Source organism: Alligator sinensis, unplaced genomic scaffold, assembly GCF_000455745.1.
Source record: "Alligator sinensis unplaced genomic scaffold, ASM45574v1 scaffold773_1, whole genome shotgun sequence".
In the NCBI taxonomy this organism is placed as follows: domain Eukaryota; kingdom Metazoa; phylum Chordata; order Crocodylia; family Alligatoridae; genus Alligator; species Alligator sinensis.
Window position 1 is genome coordinate 535144 of NW_005842403.1, and position 19801 is coordinate 554944.

Here is a 19801-nt window from a genome sequence, read left to right on the forward strand (position 1 = left end):
CGGCGAGGACAGGCCGAGCCGCTCGCTTGCCAACTAGCCGCGGAGCCGGCTCCAGCATCTCGGGGCCGTCGCACCGGTCTCAGTCACACGTTTTGTGGCATTTTTTGGTTTTTTTGTTTTGAGCTTCCTCTGCCCCCCGTGCGGACAGGGCGGCTGCCGTGGCTCTCGCCCGCTCCTCCGCCTGCGCGACAGGCACCCGGGCTGCGCGGTTGCCATTAGTGCGAAGGGCCTCTGTGCCTGACAGCATTAGTCACAATGGTGAGCGAGCTTATACAGCCCAGGTTAGGCCGGCGTGCACAAAAAAAGACACTTTGAAAACAAGCAGCGATAACTATATGCAAAGATCTTGTGAGAGAGTTTGGGGTGCACACATGGAGGGGGGTTTAAAACCTGTTACCTGGAGAGGGCAGGGAGTGAAGGAAGACTTGTTCAGCCACCACGAGAAGTTAGAATAATTGTGAGCTAGCAGCAATGCAGACTTAGGGAAGCACTTCTGAGGTGGTTTGGACACATCCGTTCGCCTTTTCTTCCAGGGCAAAAGCCACTGTTACCAGAAATGGCAGAGATACTGGCTAAGGAACTGGGACTGTTGGGTTAGTAACATTTCAGTGGCTTTCTCAAGTGCTTCAAGAAATATAATACTGAGTTAAAACTTGCTGGAGAAGCTACCAGTGTTGCAGACAGTGCAGGAGATGAGCCTGTTGAAAGACTGCTTGTGATCACAGATGGCTACCGCCTCTGATGATAGACAGATCATCAGTAGGGGTGAAACCAGATTGTTTTTCAAGCCCCTTTCTGAAAAGATGTTCTGTTCCATAATTGAAAAGCGCTTCGGTGATCAGCGAGTCTAAGATTGCTTGTCGGTTGCTCTCTACCAATGTGACTGGCAGTGAAAATGGGCACTGCTCAAAGATTTCAAAATCTCTATTATCTCATGGACATGAAAAGGCTTCTTGTGCCTTACTCAGCTAATGGCTACACCTGGATGACGGGTGAAATGTCCAGAGAGCAGGTTATAACATTCAATAACAGAATGAAAGAAAAGGGAAGTCCTTTAGCTTGTAGATAGTTGTTCAGATCACATGGAAATAAAAAGTCTAGCTGAAACTAAGCTGGTTTTTCTTCTGATGAACACAGTCATGTGACCAGAATTTTATCTGCATGCATTCAAATAATTTTGGAAGACAGTTGTGCGTTGCATCCTGCCTGCTATCAAACAGATGTCTAGAGGTATTGATATGAAAATCTTCATTCAATTTATGCACGTAGACTATAATGCTTCACTCCTGCCACCATTGCTAATTGGTTCCTTGCAAGCTGAAATGTGCCTCAACACATCAGATATCAAGTGATCCAGACAGAAAGGGTGGCTGCAGTGCTTTCACCCGAGAGATTATGGCCTTCATAATGTATTCCCCCAGTGCAGAGAGCTGCTTTGGGGCCCAGAATGGCACGTGTTGACATCACTCTTGCAACAGGGGACTCTCTATCAAACCAGTGCTGGTGGCTCCAATGTGACTGGTTCCAGTTTTGATCTCTCTCTATTCTGCTCTTTGCTGTTGGGTGATACCGTGTTCTTTCAGCCCGGCCCTTCAGACTTATTATTTACAGGTTGGCAATAGAAGATGAGTGGCTTCTATCACATATTTCCTGAGTGCTTCTTAGTTGAGCAACTCTGGTTATGTCCCCATACATGAGGAGCAGGCATATGTGTACAGACAGAAACAGCTCAATTTTAAAGGAAGACAAACAATAGACAAAGATAAAGTCTCTGGGAGGGGGGGGCAGAATGTGCAGTATTACTTTTTGAGGGACAGCAATCCACAGTGACTGGAACACTTGCCTGGCAGGTTTTAGTTTCAGCCCCACCCTAATTTGCCTCCTGATTGGCAAGGAAGTCCCTTTTGTCTCATCACTATATGAACCAAACCCATTGGTTAGGAGAGCAGGCTAGCCTGCATTCAGCTTTTTTTTTTTTGCATGCAAGATTTTTACTGGAAACAAGTCTCAAGACTAGAAGGAACCTCTTGTGTCACTGAGTCCAGTATAATACCATCCGTGTACCCCGCACTGTGCAGCAAAAGGACAGCTCTAAAATATGTGTGTGTGGATGTAATCTAACACTCCAGAAGATTCCTTAGGCTTCTGGCTGGGTTGCCTCAGAAAAGCTAACCACTAACATAATATCTCAGAGGTGCAGGTATCTTGAAGTATAATGGGACTAATCAGTCTTCTTTGCTAGCTGAATCTCTGGCATAACCCATGAGGGTAGCTAAATCAGAGTATCTGTGTGGTTTGTAGTCCTTGCTGTTGTAAACTTAATGGCAAACCTTCAGTTGGCTTAAGGACCTGCCTGTCTTGCTGCCATTTGCTATGAGGGAGCTGTTGTGCTTGCTCTGATATTCTGACCAGATCTTGTCCCCCAGTGCCAAAGGCCCATTTAGCACCTTTCTGAACAGGGCCTACCCCAGCTTCAGGAGTGGTGGCTGGCATTAAATGCAGGGATAGGAAAGTTCGGCTTGGGTCAGGCAATACCGGTGAGCGCTGCAAAGTTAATGTTCATGTTTGATGCCTCGGCCTTACCCCTTCAGATGAAAAGTACAGCAGGTTCTCAATGGAGGCAAAGAAGGAAAAAGAAAGTTACTAAGTCAATCAGATATCACTCAGTGATTGAGGTGTGTGCATTTTTCAGCTTGCCACTGAATCAACATCTCCCTGAAAGGAATAATGAAGGTGCTCTCAGTGTCAGAGCACTTAGGCATCGAGCAAAGGCAACTGTTTACCAGCCCCCATGAGCTGAAGGAGTCCTGCTTAGCTCTAAGAAATACAGATGCCAATTACAGCATGACAATAAAATACAATACTCCCTCTCTGCTCTTTTACCCAGAAAGCAATCACTCTGTTCCCTGTTCCATGGCAACCAGGATTTTAGGTACACTTCAGAAATTATATAAATTATATAACATAAGGAAAATGGACACATGCCTTTACAATATTCAAAGACATTGCTTGAAAGGGAAGAGTTTCTAGTTGATAGCCTGGGTTAATACAGACATATAATCCTAGTAGTGAATAAAACATTTTAAAGAAACCCAGACCCACCAACCTCTCATAAGAAAAAAAAACCCAAAGAATTTGTTTTTTACTGGTGCCATCTACTGGATGTTAATGGGAGCAGCAAAATGAGAGAGAGCTAGATCACAAGGAAGATTTAGGCACTGCAGTATTTAGCATTGCAGTGTATAACTTGTAGATGCCTAGCTGACTCATGGCATATGCAGCCCCTGTCACATGATGAGTCTACTTATGTGATGCCTCCAGAGAGTTAGGCACCTAACAACAAAACCAAAAAAGCCAGGACATTGAGTGGGAAGTTACCTAAGCCAGCCAATAGGAAATGCTGCAGATAGACGTGGGGTTTAATCTCTGCCCCTTTGAGAGATGTAGGTGCCTAACTGGGCACTGGAGAGTGATGCTGATCTCCATTCAGGATTCTGAACCCTGAATTCTCTCCAGGAATTAGATTCTGCAATGGGGTGTTTTTCCTTGGGGTAACTGTCCGTCTGTATGTTCCACTGTAGCAGTGAATCTCCCTTATGCACCCCAGCTCAGGCATGATTTTGGTCATTCAGACCTGTATGGCCTGCTATTCTTTATGCCTCATGCTGAGAACACAAAGAGCAGACTGCAGCTGTCATGCATTAGCTTCCTCATGAAACAGAGGTACTTACTGGTGCTTTACAGACAGCAACAAGTTCGTAGTTGTTGTTAAGGGCTGGAAGGGACCTTACAGATCATCAGGTCCAACCCCCTGCTGCACTTGGGAAGGAAAGACTGCTGGGATCAAACGACCTCAGCAAGATAGGTGTCAAGATGCTTTTTGAAGATCACCAGGGTGGGTGACTGTGCCCCTCTCAGGGGAGCCTGTTCCAAACCCTTGGCACTCAACTTGTAAAGAAGTTTTTCCTTATGTCTAACCTGAAGTGATCCTCAATCAGCTTGTGGCGATTATTTTTTGTCCACCCCTGCGGGGCCTTGTTGTACAGATGCTTCCCCAGGCCCTGATGTACACCCTTGATATACTGATAGGCTGTCACCAAGTCCCCTCTGAGTCTTCTCCAGGTTGAGCAGTCCCAGGTCTTTCAGTCTCTCCTTGTATGACCTGCTCTCTAGACCTCTAATCATGTGTGTGGCCCTCCTTTGGTCTCTCGAGCTTCTCCCCATCCTTCCTGAAGTGTGGCGCCCAGAATTGGACATAGTACTCCAGCTGCGGTCTCACCAAGGCAGAATACAGAGGGAGGATGACATCCTTAGCCTTGCCTTGGTAGATGCATGCCAGAGTTTGATTAGCTCTGCCAACTACAGCATCACATTGGTGGCTCATGTTCCTAACTCCTTTAAGGTCACTTGGCTCTTCCAATTCCTGAGGTCAGTCAAATTTATTTTTTGTAGCCTGTTAGATTAAAAAGGGGAAGAAAACATTCCCAGGAAACCAGGGTGGCCTCCTTAAGGTCATCTGGATTCAAGTATTGTCACTGGTGCCGCAGGGCCAAACCAGAGAATGGTGGACACTCTTAAGTGCATCTACTTGCTGGAGAATACCACACCTAAAGAAGGCTCTTTATGCAAGTCTTTCACCTCCTGAGTACAGGAAGACAGGGAGGAAAATCTGAACATATAACCCTGGGGGAGAAATTTCTCTCTCAAGGTTCAGCCAGGAGCACTCCAGGTGGGAAATGCATGTTGTTTGCAAGGCCCCCGCCCCACTGGACAGATGTGCTGGTACAGCTAGTTTTTGCCTGGCTCCGCACTGAATGCTAAGCCTTGTAAGGGGATAGCAGGTCTTTTCTTAAGCAAAGCACTACCAGGGAATATCTTTGCGTTGAATATTCATGAGGAGTTCCCTGAGAGTAGTGCTTCACACACAGAAGTAAAATTTCTTATATGAGACAAGCTGCAAAAAGCTAACTAAGCAAGCCACCCAGCAATAATTAATACTGAAACTCACCATTTGCTCTGTTGTGATCAGATCATCTTTCTGCATCTCTAGGGCACTATTTAATTACTTCTTTTGAACAACAGCAGAGACATGATGTTCTTTTTCTGCCCTATATAATATTTCCCAGCACAATGATGGATTCTGTTCAGCATCAATTTTTCATCTCTTTTCCAAGAGAAGAAGCTGGCTGGGGACCTTTTCACTCAGAGTATGTATTTGTTGACTTGAGGGAACTGAGCAATTCAGACAGTCCAAGAATGGCATTCAGAAGCTCATTTCACTAGCCACTGTAGTCTCACAGCATGAGTAACGTGTCAGGGCTGGAATCTGTTTAGTATCCTACCCTCATCTAGCAGCTATTCCAAGCCTTGTGTGGCCTGGGGGCTAGGGCACTGCCCTGGGATTGTCAGGGTTCAGATCCCTTCATGGAGAAGGTGGACTTAAAACTTGGTTCTCATATCAGGTGCCATAACCCTAGACTATTGGGCAAAAAGTGGGCATCACTACCACTGCACTGTCAACCAGTTGATAGTTGTGGTTTTTTGCTAACTCTATTTTCAGGGCTTTTGCATGACATTTCTATGCCTCCTCGGCAGAAATGAACTTAAGTGCAGCTTACGGTGGGGGAAAAGGCCTCTATTGCTGCATTATAACTTCCTGTGTTTATTCTCAGACCCTGAAATAAGGGAAAGCTAATCTGCAGTAGCTTAGTATTCATAAATGGGGACTAAGCCACCATTTTTTAGGCTATCATGGATTCAGGCAGTGTTGCTCACACCCAGGTCACTTTTTCAAGCTTCTAACTGTGAGGGTCAGATTTTTAAAAGATGTTTTTGGAACCAATACTGCAGCAAACTGTAGCCAGCACTAGGCCATGCCCAAAGCTGGGTCTCCTATATGGGAACAGCCCAGACAGGGCTCAATAAAGGCTTGTGAGAACAAGATGATGAAATCCAGGTAGATTCTGAGACCACAGGTCTTAGAGTGGGAGGATCCAGTTTTCAGATTGTACAAAGTTGGTTATGTGACTCAACCTCTTTGCTGACTGACTGGATAACATAAGAAGAAAAGTGGTAACCAGAGAGAATCCAATGTCTCCAATCCCTATTTCATTCCTTCAGCATCTTGAATGCCTAGACAAACAGCTCCAAGCTGCCCCAGAATGATGTAGGTCAGTGCTTAGGGTCTGTTTCTTCTGTGCTCTTGCAGCAGAACTGCACTAGGCATTTCAGTATCTATGGCCCATATTAATTTTGTGCAGGCCATTCATAGGCAGGGACAGAAACATTGGACCCCACCAGGTTGTTAGAGCACAGGACTTGGAGACTGGAGCTGGTTAGAAAAAATCAGGCAACATTTTTTCCAGTGGGATCTGCCAGTTCATTGTACTAAGGACCTTTTGTGGAAGCTTTGAGGAACTTCCAAAGACAAATGTGTGACAGAACCTTTCCAGCCAAGCAGGTATTAAACCCTGCAGGTCCCTATCAGAAACCTGCCTCATTTCCTGCTAATTCAACCACACAGCTGCTCTGCAGCCAACCTACTAAGCTGGGACACTCCACATGCTTGGAGAATTTCACAACAGCTCCAAGCACACGTACTTCATAGCAGCAAGCAGCAGCACAGAGCACATGGCACTTCTAATAAAGATCCATTCTTGCAGTCCAAATGGAGTTCCTTTATTATTGCACCAAGCTTTATGCATGAAGCACTTGACAGTTAACTGCTGCCTACCACCAAGTAGCTGTGCTGAATCCTGTCAGGTTAACAGCAGGTTTTAGGGTTTCTAATCAGAAATGTTCTGGGTTTTCTGTTCTGCCAAAATGTGGGATTTTGGGTTGTTTTGTCTCCACGTGGGTTAGAAAGTGTTTTAGAAATTCATGTTTTCTCAACACTAAGCCTTGATTTCCTGACCTGCCCTACTAGGGAGAGCAGCAATAGCCATCTCTGTTAAGGAGAAAGATGCACAGAGAAAAGTTCAGCTTGAGGATCCAGATCTGACCTAAGCACTTGCACCATACAAACTAAGTAGCTCATTTAACCCTTAGCCCATTGGCACATCTCGGTGCTGACACCCCCACACAACAGGGGCTGCCATTCAGAGTGTCCTGCTCATACCCAGTTTGTCCCCCCTAATTCCTGCCAGGTGGAGAAACTGCTCAGAGAAAACATGTAATTGGCTATATGCTACACAGCGGGTCAAAGACAGACCTAGGAATAGAACCCAGGAGTCCTGAATACTAGTTCCCATTGACCCCTGCTAGTATCACTGGGCTAAAAACCCCAGTCCCCATGGGGTCTTTTTGGTCCAAGTGTTGTTCCTGTCAAGATAAATAGGGCAAACCCTGAAACTGCAAATCCAGTGCCCAGAGCACTAAGGGGTGTGGTTGCCCATCCAGCACTGCATTAGTAAGAGAGGGGAATAGCAGCTGCTTTGATCCTTACTCTAGCTCTCTCTGCGGGGCTCTGTCTGTTCTGGTCCCGTCCATGCCCTTGACGTCACCTCCAGCTTCAGAATGAATGTCCTGGGCTGCATGAAGTACCTCATGTTCGTGTTCAGTGCACTGGTGCTTGTAAGTATACACATGGTAGTTATTCTTTATGGGGTTGTGCACAGGCAGGAGAGGGGCTGGACACTACCACGTGCTCTAGAGCCAGGGAAAAGTTAGTGCCATCACCTGCTCTAAAGGAGTGACTTGCATGCCACAAATAGGGGCAAGCTCTCAAGGCTGCAACTGGAGCAGCACCTAAACCTACTGCCCCCTTTGCTCAGTGTGGGCAGCCCTGTGCTCCCAGGGTAACTTGTCCCTCCCTCCTTCATCAGAGCGTTTGGTTATCCTAAGAGGTAGGGAGGCCCCTGGGCCACCTGAATCAACCTTGTCTTTTCCTCTCTCTTGCTCTTAGGATGAGTCACTACTGCCACATCAGCAGTCCCTGGTAGATGCTCTTAGGACATTGGTTCCTTGTTGGGATTAGGGGGCACCACACCCTGTTGCCGGGCAGTGATTGAACCTTCCCAGCAATGGGAGATGTCACACAGTAGGAGTGGGTGGTACTAACCTAGGAGGGGGATCTTTCCCCTTTGGATTTAGGGGCCTCAAAGCTCTTCTCAAGGCCTGGGGATCCCCACCTCTGCCTATTCCATTGCCCAGCTCTCAGGTCCATAGTTGCTGCTTTCCCCAGATGATGCCCTGCCATGTTTGTGATGCGGAACCCCCAAAGGGTTTTGAATGGGGCTGCAAGATACATGGGTTACAGAGCAAGTTGCATTTCTCCCTCACTCCAAGTCCATGTGACCCTGCAAGGCAGGTGGGGATGGAAGGGAAGTGTTGCCTGGTCTGAGGGACCAGGATTTGCTTGTTGGTTTTGTGTGCATTGCACACAATGCGGATATTGTAACGGGTTTGGGTGGCCAGCGGGCCTTTGTACGGGTGTGCGGGTGTGGTTTTTGTAATGGGTGAAGGTTTTTCTTTGTGGTGTGATACTAGGAGTGTAGATATATATAACCTTATATATAGAGAGACATATATTTTTACACACAAAAGTCCATATGAGACAGGATTTGACCCTGCTGTCCACCTGGCGTGTTTGCGACAGCCCCCTGGGGTCTGGGTTACAAGCAGGCTTTGGGATCCAGGAAGCCTGGCGTATCTGTCGCAGCCTTGTTCTCTACCCTCGTTCCAGAGAAAGGCCCCAGCAGCGTAGGTGCTGTGACCCCTGTTCAGAGCCAGGCAGCTGGGGTATGGGGACTTTTGGCCCTAAACAGCTCCATGTAGGCCAGTGGGGAAGGCTGGTGGCTGGACCAGTGTGTTGCTTATTACATGGATCAGTGATCACAAGACCCTACTTCCAGGGTATGTAAGGGTCACAGCTCTCTTGCAGACCTGCTTCTTCTTTTCTTGTCTCTGCATCACATTTGACCACTTTGTTACACATACTTCTGCTCGTTTATTGTACTTTGTGAGGTCTTTCACTGTGCATGTGCCTTCAAGCAGCTGGCATTGCAGCAGGTGTTGTATAGTCTGAGGCTCTGTGCCACAGTCATAGGTGGTTGAACTAATGTATAGCCCCACTTTATCTTAGCTCCTTGGTGCATCTGACTCCAGGGCATAGGCACTTGGGACAATGCCACCTTTGCCATGGTTCATCAGCCCCTTTGTAGCCATCAAGGAAAGCCAGGCTCTGCTGCTACTGATGAGTGGAAGGGCTCCTTGAAAAGGTGAATGGAGCAGTGCACTGTAGTTATCCCTACTACAGAAAGGGGCACAAGTGTTCCTTCCATGGAGTTTGGTGGAGGGCTGGGCCACCAACTGGGGGCTGTGTTGGATCAAAGACTCACTTGCTGATAGCTCTTACCACTTTTTGACATGGTGTTTGGGCAGCCACTACCATTGCTGGCTCAGGCTTCCTTTAGACTGTGGGAGTTACTGCTGCTGAGTTAACTATAGTGAGAGCCTGGTGTGGGTTCTCATCTGTACCAGTCACCCTGTATGGCACTGTCTGAGCTACATTGCCTGTAAAGGGTAATTGTTTCAGCAAACCATCCTAATACAGATGTGGGTTCAGGCCAGGGTTGAGGGGAGCTACTATAAAAGAGGGGAGGAATAATTGGGTATGGGCAGGGGGGCTTGGGCAGGAACACAGGGCAGTACCACATCTTAGGCAGGCTTGAAGGGAGATGTGCTGAGCAGCATCCTTGGGGAAGGGCTGGGACCTCTATTGCTTGGGGTGTTCATCGCTAGGTTTGGGCAGAGCTTTGAGGAATGGAGCTTTGGAAGCAATCCTGCCCCTGGGGCTGGACTAGCTGGCACCAGTGTGCTGGATGCTACAGGCTTGCCCATTCTGTTGAAGGTCCCAGGAGGATGGGGCTGAGCATGACCCACACACGAGTCATAGGCATGTTGAGTCCTGGAAGTTTCCCATGGAAGCTTCTCAAGCCTGGAGCAGCCTCACTGGTGAGGTTTCAGGTCTGGACTAACTTACAGATATGGGGGCTGATGCAGGCTCAGCCCCAATTTCCCTACAACTTGCTGCTGCAATAGTATAGACAGGCCCTGGTAAGCCAGGCAGGGGAGCCCTGAGGGCCCTGGCCAGATGCTGACCCCAGTCCTCTTGCCTTGCATTTCTTTGTGCTGGTTGGGCCGGTGTTTGCTGTGCAGCTTGTTGGTGCCACCTTCATCTTGGTGCATGAGAAACAAGTAATGGTTCCTCCCTGATCTCTAGTACTAGCTGTAGCTGCTGCATCACCCAGCCTCCCTCTGCTGTCTTACAGCACCCTAGATAGTGTCATCATGGCAGCCTTCAGGCAATGATGTGTGAGTGGAACTTTACACTCCTAGGAACCAGGGCAGGTCAAAGTGCAGGGGCCAGTTGGGCACCTGGATCCCTTGGATCAGCACAGGCATGTCTTGCTTGCTACCAGCATCATCACTTTCATGAGGTGAGTCAGGAAAGACTGAGAAAACCTGCACCATTTGGTGCCTGGCTGCATTGCTCAGTGCCATACCAGATAGTGCTAATAAGCACATGCCCAGCTACTCAAATATGTGCTGTCCTGAGGTCCTGGGGCTCTTGCCTCAGCAATTTGGTTCTGCTCCTGTCATAAAGGGGCCCCTTGGCAAGACCCCATGAAAGTAGCTCTGGGATTAGGGACAAGCAACCTGAGGCAAAGTCCTTTGTCTCCAGTGTACCAGCTGAGATCTGCCTCAGGTCTGCAGTGTCCTGTGCTGGCTTCTCAAAGACCCTGGGGGAGTCTCAGTTTTGTCTATACAGGGGACAGTTTCTCCCCATCCCAGTCAACTATCACTAGCTTCTGAAGGCCTTGTCTGCTCTGCAGCAGGGCACAGTAATAACTAGAATAATATTTACCACCTGCAGCCCATTATATGGACAAGGCGAGTCATGCTGAACAGTGTGTAACCAGAGCTACCCCTTGTCTGCTGATGGGAGAGAGAACTGCATCCCATCACTGCCCTTGAGGTCTTCTCCAGGCCTGGCCTGAGGAAAGGCAAGAGGAAGTGCTGCGCTGAAGTGGTTTAACAGCTGTCTAGCTCTTGCCACCAGGGTTAACTCTACTAACAAAAGGGATTAACTGCACCTGCTGTCCTGCATATCACTTTACCCAGCCTGCTGACAGGAAGCAGACTGTCTCAGTAAGGCAGTACCACATTTAACCCATACGTAGCCTACCCTTTGAGAGTGTGAGCCAGGCCTGAACTACTGGAGCAAGGTGTCATGGTGATGGCAAATTCCTTCTGTTTCAGTTGTGGCATTTTAGGGCCTGAGGATTTTGGGAACAGTTCCCAATTTCATAAGCTGCACCTGTCCAGCCCTTGGCCACAGGCCTGCTGTATCTGGGACCAGCCCTTTCTGGCAGGTCATCTGTTAGACTGAGAGCACTCAGTCAGCAGGTATGCAGAACTGATGCTCCATGTTGCTTCCGACTCACTTCTAGACCCTTTCCGTGTTCACCCATGCAGTGTAGAGCAGAGCACAATGGGACACCATGCCCCTGCACCATGTGCTTGAGTGAATGAGTGTTTCACATCCCCCCACCATTGTTTAAAGTAGGTATCTAAAGTATTCAGATCAGATGTGAGTATTATTTCAGCTCTGGAGAAACAAGCTTGTTGTGTAACCAGGGCGATGTCATCAGCATATATGAATTTTCTTTAGGAAGTGCCTCGGAGGTCATGAATGTAAAGATTAAACAGCAGAGGCACAAGGACTGATCCCTGCAGGAGTCCATTGTTCAATTTATGTTTTCTCTTAATGTTAGAAAAAAAATCTAGAATCATCTATTGCTAAGCATGTTGTCTAATATATTAGCAATTTTAAGACAAGGTATGATGTCCAAAAATTTAACGATGAGTCCTTGTCTCCAGACTGTATCATATGCAGCTGAGAAATCAAGGAAGACAGCTACAGTTTTTAGTGACTCTTCAGAGCCATTTTCTATATTGGTAGTCAGGGTCATAATTTGATCGCAACATCCTTTGTTCGGTGTAAACCAGCAATTCCCAAACTGTGGGTCACAACCCCAGATGGGGTCACAACATCAGTGGATGGGGTCGCAGGGGTTGGGGTCGCAGGGGTTGGGAGTGAGGAGTCATACTGAGGAAATGGGGTCATGCTGAGGAAAAGTTTGGGAAGCACTGGTCTAAACCCTGCTTGCTCAGAGGGAATATGTTCATTTATGGTCTGAAAAATTCTATTATGTGTCAGTCTTTCTAATAATTTGTAAGTTACCCTTAATAAAGCTATTGGGTGGTAATTCTCAGCTTTATTGGGATCCTTACCAGGTTTTACTATCACTATTATTTTTGTCCTCTTAAATAAAGCTGATAATTTTCTAGTTTCCAAAATATTGGTAAAAAACTTCATTAGCTATTGAATAGCTTTTGGGCCACAGAATTTTAAGAGTTCTGGGAATGAGCCCAGTCAGATTATTTTATTCTTAAAAACTAAGTGCCTTATGGCTTTGGTCACCTACCTAGCTGCCATGAAGGTGGTCAAGCATTGGAACAGGCTATGTAGAGAGGTTGTGGAATCTCCATCCCTGGACATTTTCAAGACCAGGTTTGACTGACACTTGGTTGGGATGGTTTAGTTAGGGATGATCCTACTTTGAGCATTTTTAGATGTAGACTACAAAGTGAACAATCCCCCGTCACTCCCTTGCCAACCCCCTGATCATCCTAATACACTCCTTCCAGACCTGTCTCATCCCCCTTCACTGCCTAGGGAACAAGCAGAAGGAACTCACACTCCTGCTTGCAAGCAACAACTTAGACCTGGCTGGGCTAACTGAAACCTGGTGGGACCCTACTCATGATTGGGCAGTAGGCTCTGAAAGTTATAGGTTGTACAGATGGGATAGAGTAGGGAAAAAGGGGTGGGACATGTTGCTCTCTATGTTAAGGAGTAATATACATCTTCTATAATCAAGATGGGATCAGATGAGGGCCAAACTGAGGTACTGTGGGTTAGGATACAAGAGGGTTGGAGGGAAAGGGACTTGGTAGTGGGGGTGTACTATAGACCACCACATCAGGAGGATAAGCTAGACCTGGAATTCCCCAGGCAGCTCTCAGAGGCTGTATGGTCGAGAGATATGGTTTTCATGGGTAACCTAAACTACCCTGACCTGATGGGAGGATCAGTCAGCCAGAACTAACCACTCACATAGGTACTTAACCTGCATATAGGACCTCCACCTAACTCAGGAGGTATACGATCCCACTAGGGGGAACACCTTGCTGACCTTGGTATTGGCTACAGGGGACGACCTGGTGGGGGATCTGCAAGTACAAGGTAACCTAGGGGATAGTGACCATCAATTGATTGAATTCACTATCTGGCAAAGGGTGGGAAAAGTAACCAGCAGGGCAGAAGTGCTAGATTTCAGAAAGGCGGACTTCAGTGTGCTTAGGAGATTAGTTAGTGGGACATTAAAGCTCAAGGGCATTGACAAAATGGGGGTCCAGGAAGGGTCATCATTCCTCACGGAAGCAATCCTGCGCATGCAGAAGGAGGCAATCCCACTGAGTAGAAAAGGGGGCAAAGGGGCCAAGAAGCCCTCTTGGCTAAGCAGGGAAATCCAGAAAAGCCTAAGGGCAAAAAAAAAAGGGCATACAGGCTGTGGAAGCAGGTGGCAGCTACCAAGGAGGTTTATACCTCTTTGGCTCGCACTTGCAGGGAATCAATTAGAAAGACCAAAGCAGCATTAGAACTTAAGCTGGCAACAAAAATTAGGGACAACAAAAGTCCTTCAGGTATATAGGGAGCAAAAAAGAAGGTGCAGGGCAGCATAGGACCCCTACAGGTTAGACTAGGGCAGTTGGGGACAGATAGGAGGGACAAAGCAGAGCTCTTCAATGAGTTTTTTGCCTCGGTATTCTTGAACACAGATCTAGACAAATCTCCCAAAAGCATTACAGATAGAAGCAGGAAGAATACCATCCCACCTACTGTCGGTGCTGACCTAGTACAGAGACACTTGGAGGGGCTGAATGTGTTTAAGTCAGCAGGACCAATGAGCTCCATCCAAGGGTGATGAAAGAACTAGCTAGTGTCATAGCAGAGCCACTGGCACAGCTGTTTGAACACTCATGGTGCTCAGGTGAGGTCCTAGCAGACTGGAAAGGGCCACTGTGGTCCCTATTTTCAAGAAGGGGAGGAAGGAAGATCTGGGTAACTATAGACTGGTTAGTCTCACCTCTGTCCTTGGGAAAACCCTTGAAAAAATTATCAAGGATCACATTTGTAGGAGTCCAGCAGGTAATATAATACTGAAGGGCAATGAGCATGGGTTCATAGCAGGTAGATCCTGCCTGACTAACCTTGTTTCTTTCTATGACCAGGTCATTAAATGCTTAGATGCAGGAGCTGAGGTAGATGTCACCTACGTAAACTTTAAGAAGGCATTCGACATGGTATCCCATCCCATTCTCATAAACAAATTGAACGGCTGTGCCATAGACAATTACACAGTCATGTGGGTAGCAAATTGGCTTAAGGGTCATACCCAGAGAGTGGTGGTGGACGGGTTGGTATCAACCTGGGAAGACGTGGGCAGTGGGGTCCCCCAAGGCTCAGTCCTGTTCAGTATCTTCATCAGTGACCTGGATGAGGGCATGGAAAGCACTCTGTCCAAATTTGCAGATGAGACAAAACTATGGGGCGAAGTAAACACACTCATGGGAAGAAACTGAATCTAGGTGGACCTGGACAGGTTAGAGAAGTGGGCAGAAAACAATAGGGTGCAGTTCAACAAGGATAAGCGCAAGGTGCTGCACCAAGGGAGAAGAAATCACCAGCACATCTATAGGCTGGGGGATGACCTTCTCAGCAGCAGAAAGAGACCTTAGAGTTGTTGTCCGAGATGAATATGAGTCAACAATGTGACAAACTAATTAGCAGAGCTAACTTCACTTTGTCATGCATTAGTAGGTACATCAGGAACAGGTCCAGGGAGGTGATGATTTCCCTCTATGCAGCACTGGTCAGGCCGCAGCTGGAGTACTGCATCCAATTCTGGGTGCTGCAATTCAAGAGCGACGTGGACATCCTTGAGAGGGTCCAGAGGAGGGCCACTTGTATGGTTAGAGGCCCTCAGGGAAGGCCCTATGAGGAAAGGCTAAGGGACCTGGACCTTTTCAGCCTCAGCAGGAGAAGGCTGAGGTGGGTATCTTGTGGCAGTATAGGCAGACAAGGTTCTTTGGGTGAATTTGATATCTTTTATTAGACCAACCCAAATAGTTGGAAAATAGTTATACAAATTCACCACGGGGAGCAGTAGGGAATAGGAGATGCTCTGTTTACCAGGCCACCCCTTGGAATAACCATGAACAACAGCCACAAGCTGATAGAGAGTAGATTTAGGTTGGACATCAGGAATAACTTCTTCATGGTTAGGGTTGCCAGAATCTGGAACAGGCTTCCAAGGGAGGTGGTGCTCTCCCCTACCTTGGGGGTCTTCAAGAGGAGACTGGACAAGCACCTGGCTGGGGTCACAAGACCACAGCACTTTTTCCTGCCATGGGCAGGGGGTCAGACTCGATGACCCGTTGAGGTCCCTTCCGACCCTAGCATCTATGAATCTGGATGGTGATATCAAGAGCTGGGAGGAACTGACTGCTAACGGACTTCAGTGGCACGACAACCTCAATCAAGTGGCAGCCTACTTCAAGATAAAGCATCTAGCCCTCAAAGCGAAGAAGAGAGAGTGAAGGAAGGAAAAGGAGAGAAATCCTAGCCTGTAGCCTACTCTCCTCTGTGGAAAAACCTGCAACTTCTTTGTATGGATATGTGGCTCAAGGAAATCACCTCAAGACCCACCAATGAGCCGTGGTAGAGATCATCCTCAAATCAAGGGATTGCCAACACACACCAGTAAAATGCAGCAGAGACTGGTCTACTGGCAAAAGCAAGAGCTGATATCTGTAAGTGGCTTGCAAGCATCTCAGGATCAGAAAAAACAGATCTCCCTGCGTTGCCGAGAAGCAACTGTGATGTCGCCCAGGCGGTGATGAGCTCGCCCGACTCAGAACCTTCCAAGCTGTTCGTATCCTAACAACCAGGTGCTGTTTGGACCACAGACCTTGAGGCAGGGCAGCCAGGAGCCTCTTGCTACTGCAGTTAGTGCGAGCACAGAGCCATCTCCTATTCCTTGGTAATATCTTGGCCTGACTGCTGGTGCTGGGCCAGACTCTCTGGAAGGTGTCAAGGACCCTGAGAGGCACCAGCCTTGTCCAGTGTGCCCTGAGCTTACCATGAAGCAAAGCCAGGGGCTTCCTGGTGATGGCTGGGAGGTGGAGCCCAGAGCTGAACAGGAGGGGGCAGGTGAGTGGCAGGGACATCACCTGTGGCAAGAGGAGACTCAGAGGTGGGGCTGGCAGGTTCTTGGTGTCAGAAATAAAGAAACAATGGAACAGTTTAAAAGAAGTATTTTGATTTGGCTGTTAGAAGTTATGTTTGAAGACCAAACATGACATATTTCTTTGTTTATGAGAGATACTAAAAATTATAATAAAAAATCCGTGGCAGCAAAGTGGAAAGTTTTGGGCTGACTTTGACTTCCCGATTTGATGCTTCATTTTGCCCAGTTACAAAAATTCAGTTTGCCCAAGGGATTTACGGAGCTGGGCGCTCAGGGAGAACAAGAGCCCTTTCCCTGAAGGGGTGATACAACTGCCCAGAGCACAGTGTAGGGACAGAAATGTTTCAAAGGAAGGCAAGACAGAGATCTCTAAATGGGTTAAACAGGAAAGAGCCAGAGACCATCCAGAGGGGAAAACACAGGCCTTTATGGGTGGTGGGGAAGAGACCCCAGGGGAGATTTAAGGAGAGAAGGGGATAAGAAATTTGAGTTGTGGATCAACTCTCTAAGGAGAAATAGCAAATGGAGGTGTCCTGGCCTCTTGGAGCAAGGAGCTCTAAGTCCCGAGAGGATGAAAATGGGCACAGCCAGGCCCTGACTGCTCCTCCTGCTTCTGCTGGGAATGAATCTCAGGCTCCTAGATGTCAGGGCAGGGACATGTGTCCCCAGGGGCCACAACACCACTGGGACTTACAAGATAACTTCTAAGACTCTGTCCAGGCAAGTTTCTACCATCGCAAATGAGGGGCTCCGGGTCTTTTCCTGAGGAAAGTGTCAGATGCCCCAGCTGGGCAGGTCTCACTGAGTGGGCACCCCCTGCTCTCAGCTGTCAGTGTTTGCCTTCCCATTGCCAGAGATGCCCCTTTGTGCCCAGAACATGGAGGAAGGAGGCAGTTTCCCTTTGAACACTGCCAATCAGTCTGGGCCTTGCATTCTTGTTCGCAGATTCACAGAGACCCAGGGAGTCTCCCTGTCACCAGGAAGCCTGTGCAGCAACACCCATCCCTGGGGAGGCAGCTGGAGAGGGCGTCTCTGCCTCTGCTGCCCCCAAGGAACAAGCCAGGCAGAGTACCGTAACAAGCCACTCCTCTACCCGCATTGTGGAGCCTGTGGCCACCAATTACCTGTGCACCAAGAGCCCCTGTGACCCACCTGGCAGGGGCATGAAGAGGAAGAGGTCAGCAGTTGTGAGAGACACCAAAGAGGAGGAACAAGAGAAACACCTATATTACTATCATGTGACAGCAGTCAATGGCATCACTATGGCCTGGGAGACCAGGTTTGGCTTTGGTCCCATTAAGAAACGGCCCCGTATATATAAGGCCAAGTATACAGTGGGAGAGGACTTTGCTGGCTTGGACCAGAGCAGCCACCACACCAGGTCTGAGCTAGGTGATGAGGACACTGAGGCAGAGGACAGCACTAGAGGACAAGGAGAGGAGGCACCAGCCCAGAATGATGACAGCGAGGCAGTGACTGTCACCCCACAGGATTTCCTGCCCACCCAGGAGGGCCTGCAGTGCCTGGCCTGTTGCCGAATCTTCCCCAGCTTGGAGGCTTTGACCCATCATGTGAAACATGGCCTTCGTGAGGGCTTCAGCTGCCGAGTTTTCTATCGCGTGATGGCAGCATTCAGAGCCAGGAACAAAGCACAGAGGAGGAGATGAAGTTGCACAGAGCAGCAGATGCAGTGATGCAGGGGGGAGGTCAGCAAGTGTGTGGGACAAGCACAGAGCCCTTGCAAGGCTGCACAATAGGCCAGACCCTCCAACCCCAGAGGAAGCCCTCACTCTGTCCTGATTCTCCATCACCACCTCCCAGCTGCATTTAGGCCAGCAAATCTAGCCAGTGCGCCACACATCTCCGTCTTCCCAGAAGATTCACCAGGCTGTGCTGGGCCTCTTTAGCCCACTCTCCTTCCTCAGCCCTACCAGACAAGCCAGACCCTCGAGTGACACCCTTGGCCACTCCCAGAGCAGAGACGTAAGGGAAGCCCCATGAGCAGGGCCTGGCATTGCTCTTCCTACTAGCCCAGACAGCACCACACCAGAGAATCAGGGGAGAAAAAAGGCCTGAGGACACCTGCCAGCCCTCTGCCCTCGCATCCCCCACAGGAACGGGGCTTTGCTCACTGCCCTGAAGGTGGAAACCTGTAAAGGGACACAGGGTTCATTCCAATATCCCAAACCACACACAGATGCTGGCCCATTGGCAAAGAAAAGGGCTGAGGAAAACGCTCTACAACACCCTCAAGAGGGAGCGGTGTGGGATTCTGACGGCCAAGTGTCCCCATCACACAGACAGCTCCAGGTCCACCTTGAGCACCGAGACAGCCATGGAGATGTGCGTATACAGACAAAGCTAAGTGTTGCTGCTCTTTAGGAGCTGGCAAACTCCTGGGGGTCACACAGGGCTTGTTGGCACTGCTGCCCTCCAGCCCTCAGGCTCAGGCCTGCCTGAAAGCAGCTGCATAGGATGAGTCCAGAGCAGCCTTATTGGAGAACATCCATCTTTGGAGCATGGCACTGTGTGAATTAGGGGAGAGGAGGGTTGGAAGGGGTTGGATGGGAGGTAGAAGCTGAAAGACCAGGTATGGGCCACACTGATCTGTGCCAGTGTAGGCTGTTGTGGAGACAATGCCCCGACTTTGTGCCCAGATCCTCCTCATAGCTTACAGCCCAGGTTCACTTGTAAAGGCAGCTGCAGATTGCTGGAAGGATGCAAACAGGTTTTAGAGCCTGATCCTGCTCTTCAGCCACAGGAGCTCAGCCCCAGCCCAGCACCACCACAGGGACCTTCCCATGACCACAGCACAAAGCAGACACCTTGGTAGATCTCCTACCATTGGTGCAGAGCCCTCTGCTCTCTGAGGAGCAGCCCCAAACCTCTTAAAAATGGGCAGCCTATCTGCAAGGGAATGGTGGAGCATTCTAGCCATTGCTAGAGGAAATGAGGTCTCAGAGGGGCCGTGAGATCCCACCTTGTCAAATTCACCCTAATCCCAAATCTTTCTTGTCCCAACAGATAGCACAGATGGGCCTGTACTGTGCTGCTGCCAGATGCGCTGCTGCCAGACAGGGAGGATGAAGCCACACATCAGAACAGCTGTTACCCTATTACTGCCATGCCCGCTGTACCTGCCATATGCCATGATGTGAGTATCCCCACCAGAAGAGAGAACACAGGAAGCTGGGGATGAGACTGAAAGTAGGAGTGTCCCCCTGGGTTAGCAGGAGGAAGTAGCAGAAAAGAGGGAAACAGCAAGCCTGAGGGATGGGGCTGAAACAGGATGGGATTGATGTGGAGCATCTGAGGGAGGGGGTCAACATAGTGGGCTAGAGAAGGGACAGGGAGATGCACCTGCCCAGGCAGGATCTGTTTCCCAGTAACCCAATTCCTTGCGAGGGAACTTTCCCACCCAG

The 19801-nt window shown here is 48.8% G+C and overlaps 1 protein-coding gene across 1 annotated transcript; it reads left to right on the top strand.

The window, feature by feature from the left end:
• The first annotated feature begins 16272 nt into the window (after nt 1-16272).
• On the top strand, nt 16273-18046 carry LOC102368891 (protein FAM170A-like). The gene is made up of 2 exons (XM_006029911.1): nt 16273-16342; nt 17325-18046. Exons 1-2 carry the CDS (start codon nt 16273-16275, stop codon nt 18044-18046), a joined length of 792 nt encoding a protein of 263 aa, XP_006029973.1.
• The last annotated feature ends 1755 nt before the right edge of the window (nt 18047-19801 follow it).

Bases quoted from the DNA above. Each gene is read 5' to 3' on its own strand.
- LOC102368891 (XM_006029911.1), top strand. From the start codon at position 16,273: ATGAAGCAAAGCCAGGGGCTTCCTGGTGATGGCTGGGAGGTGGAGCCC. The intron at 16,343-17,324 runs GTGAGTGGCAGG...TCTTGTTCGCAG, and splicing joins AGCTGAACAGGAGGGGGCAG to ATTCACAGAGACCCAGGGAG.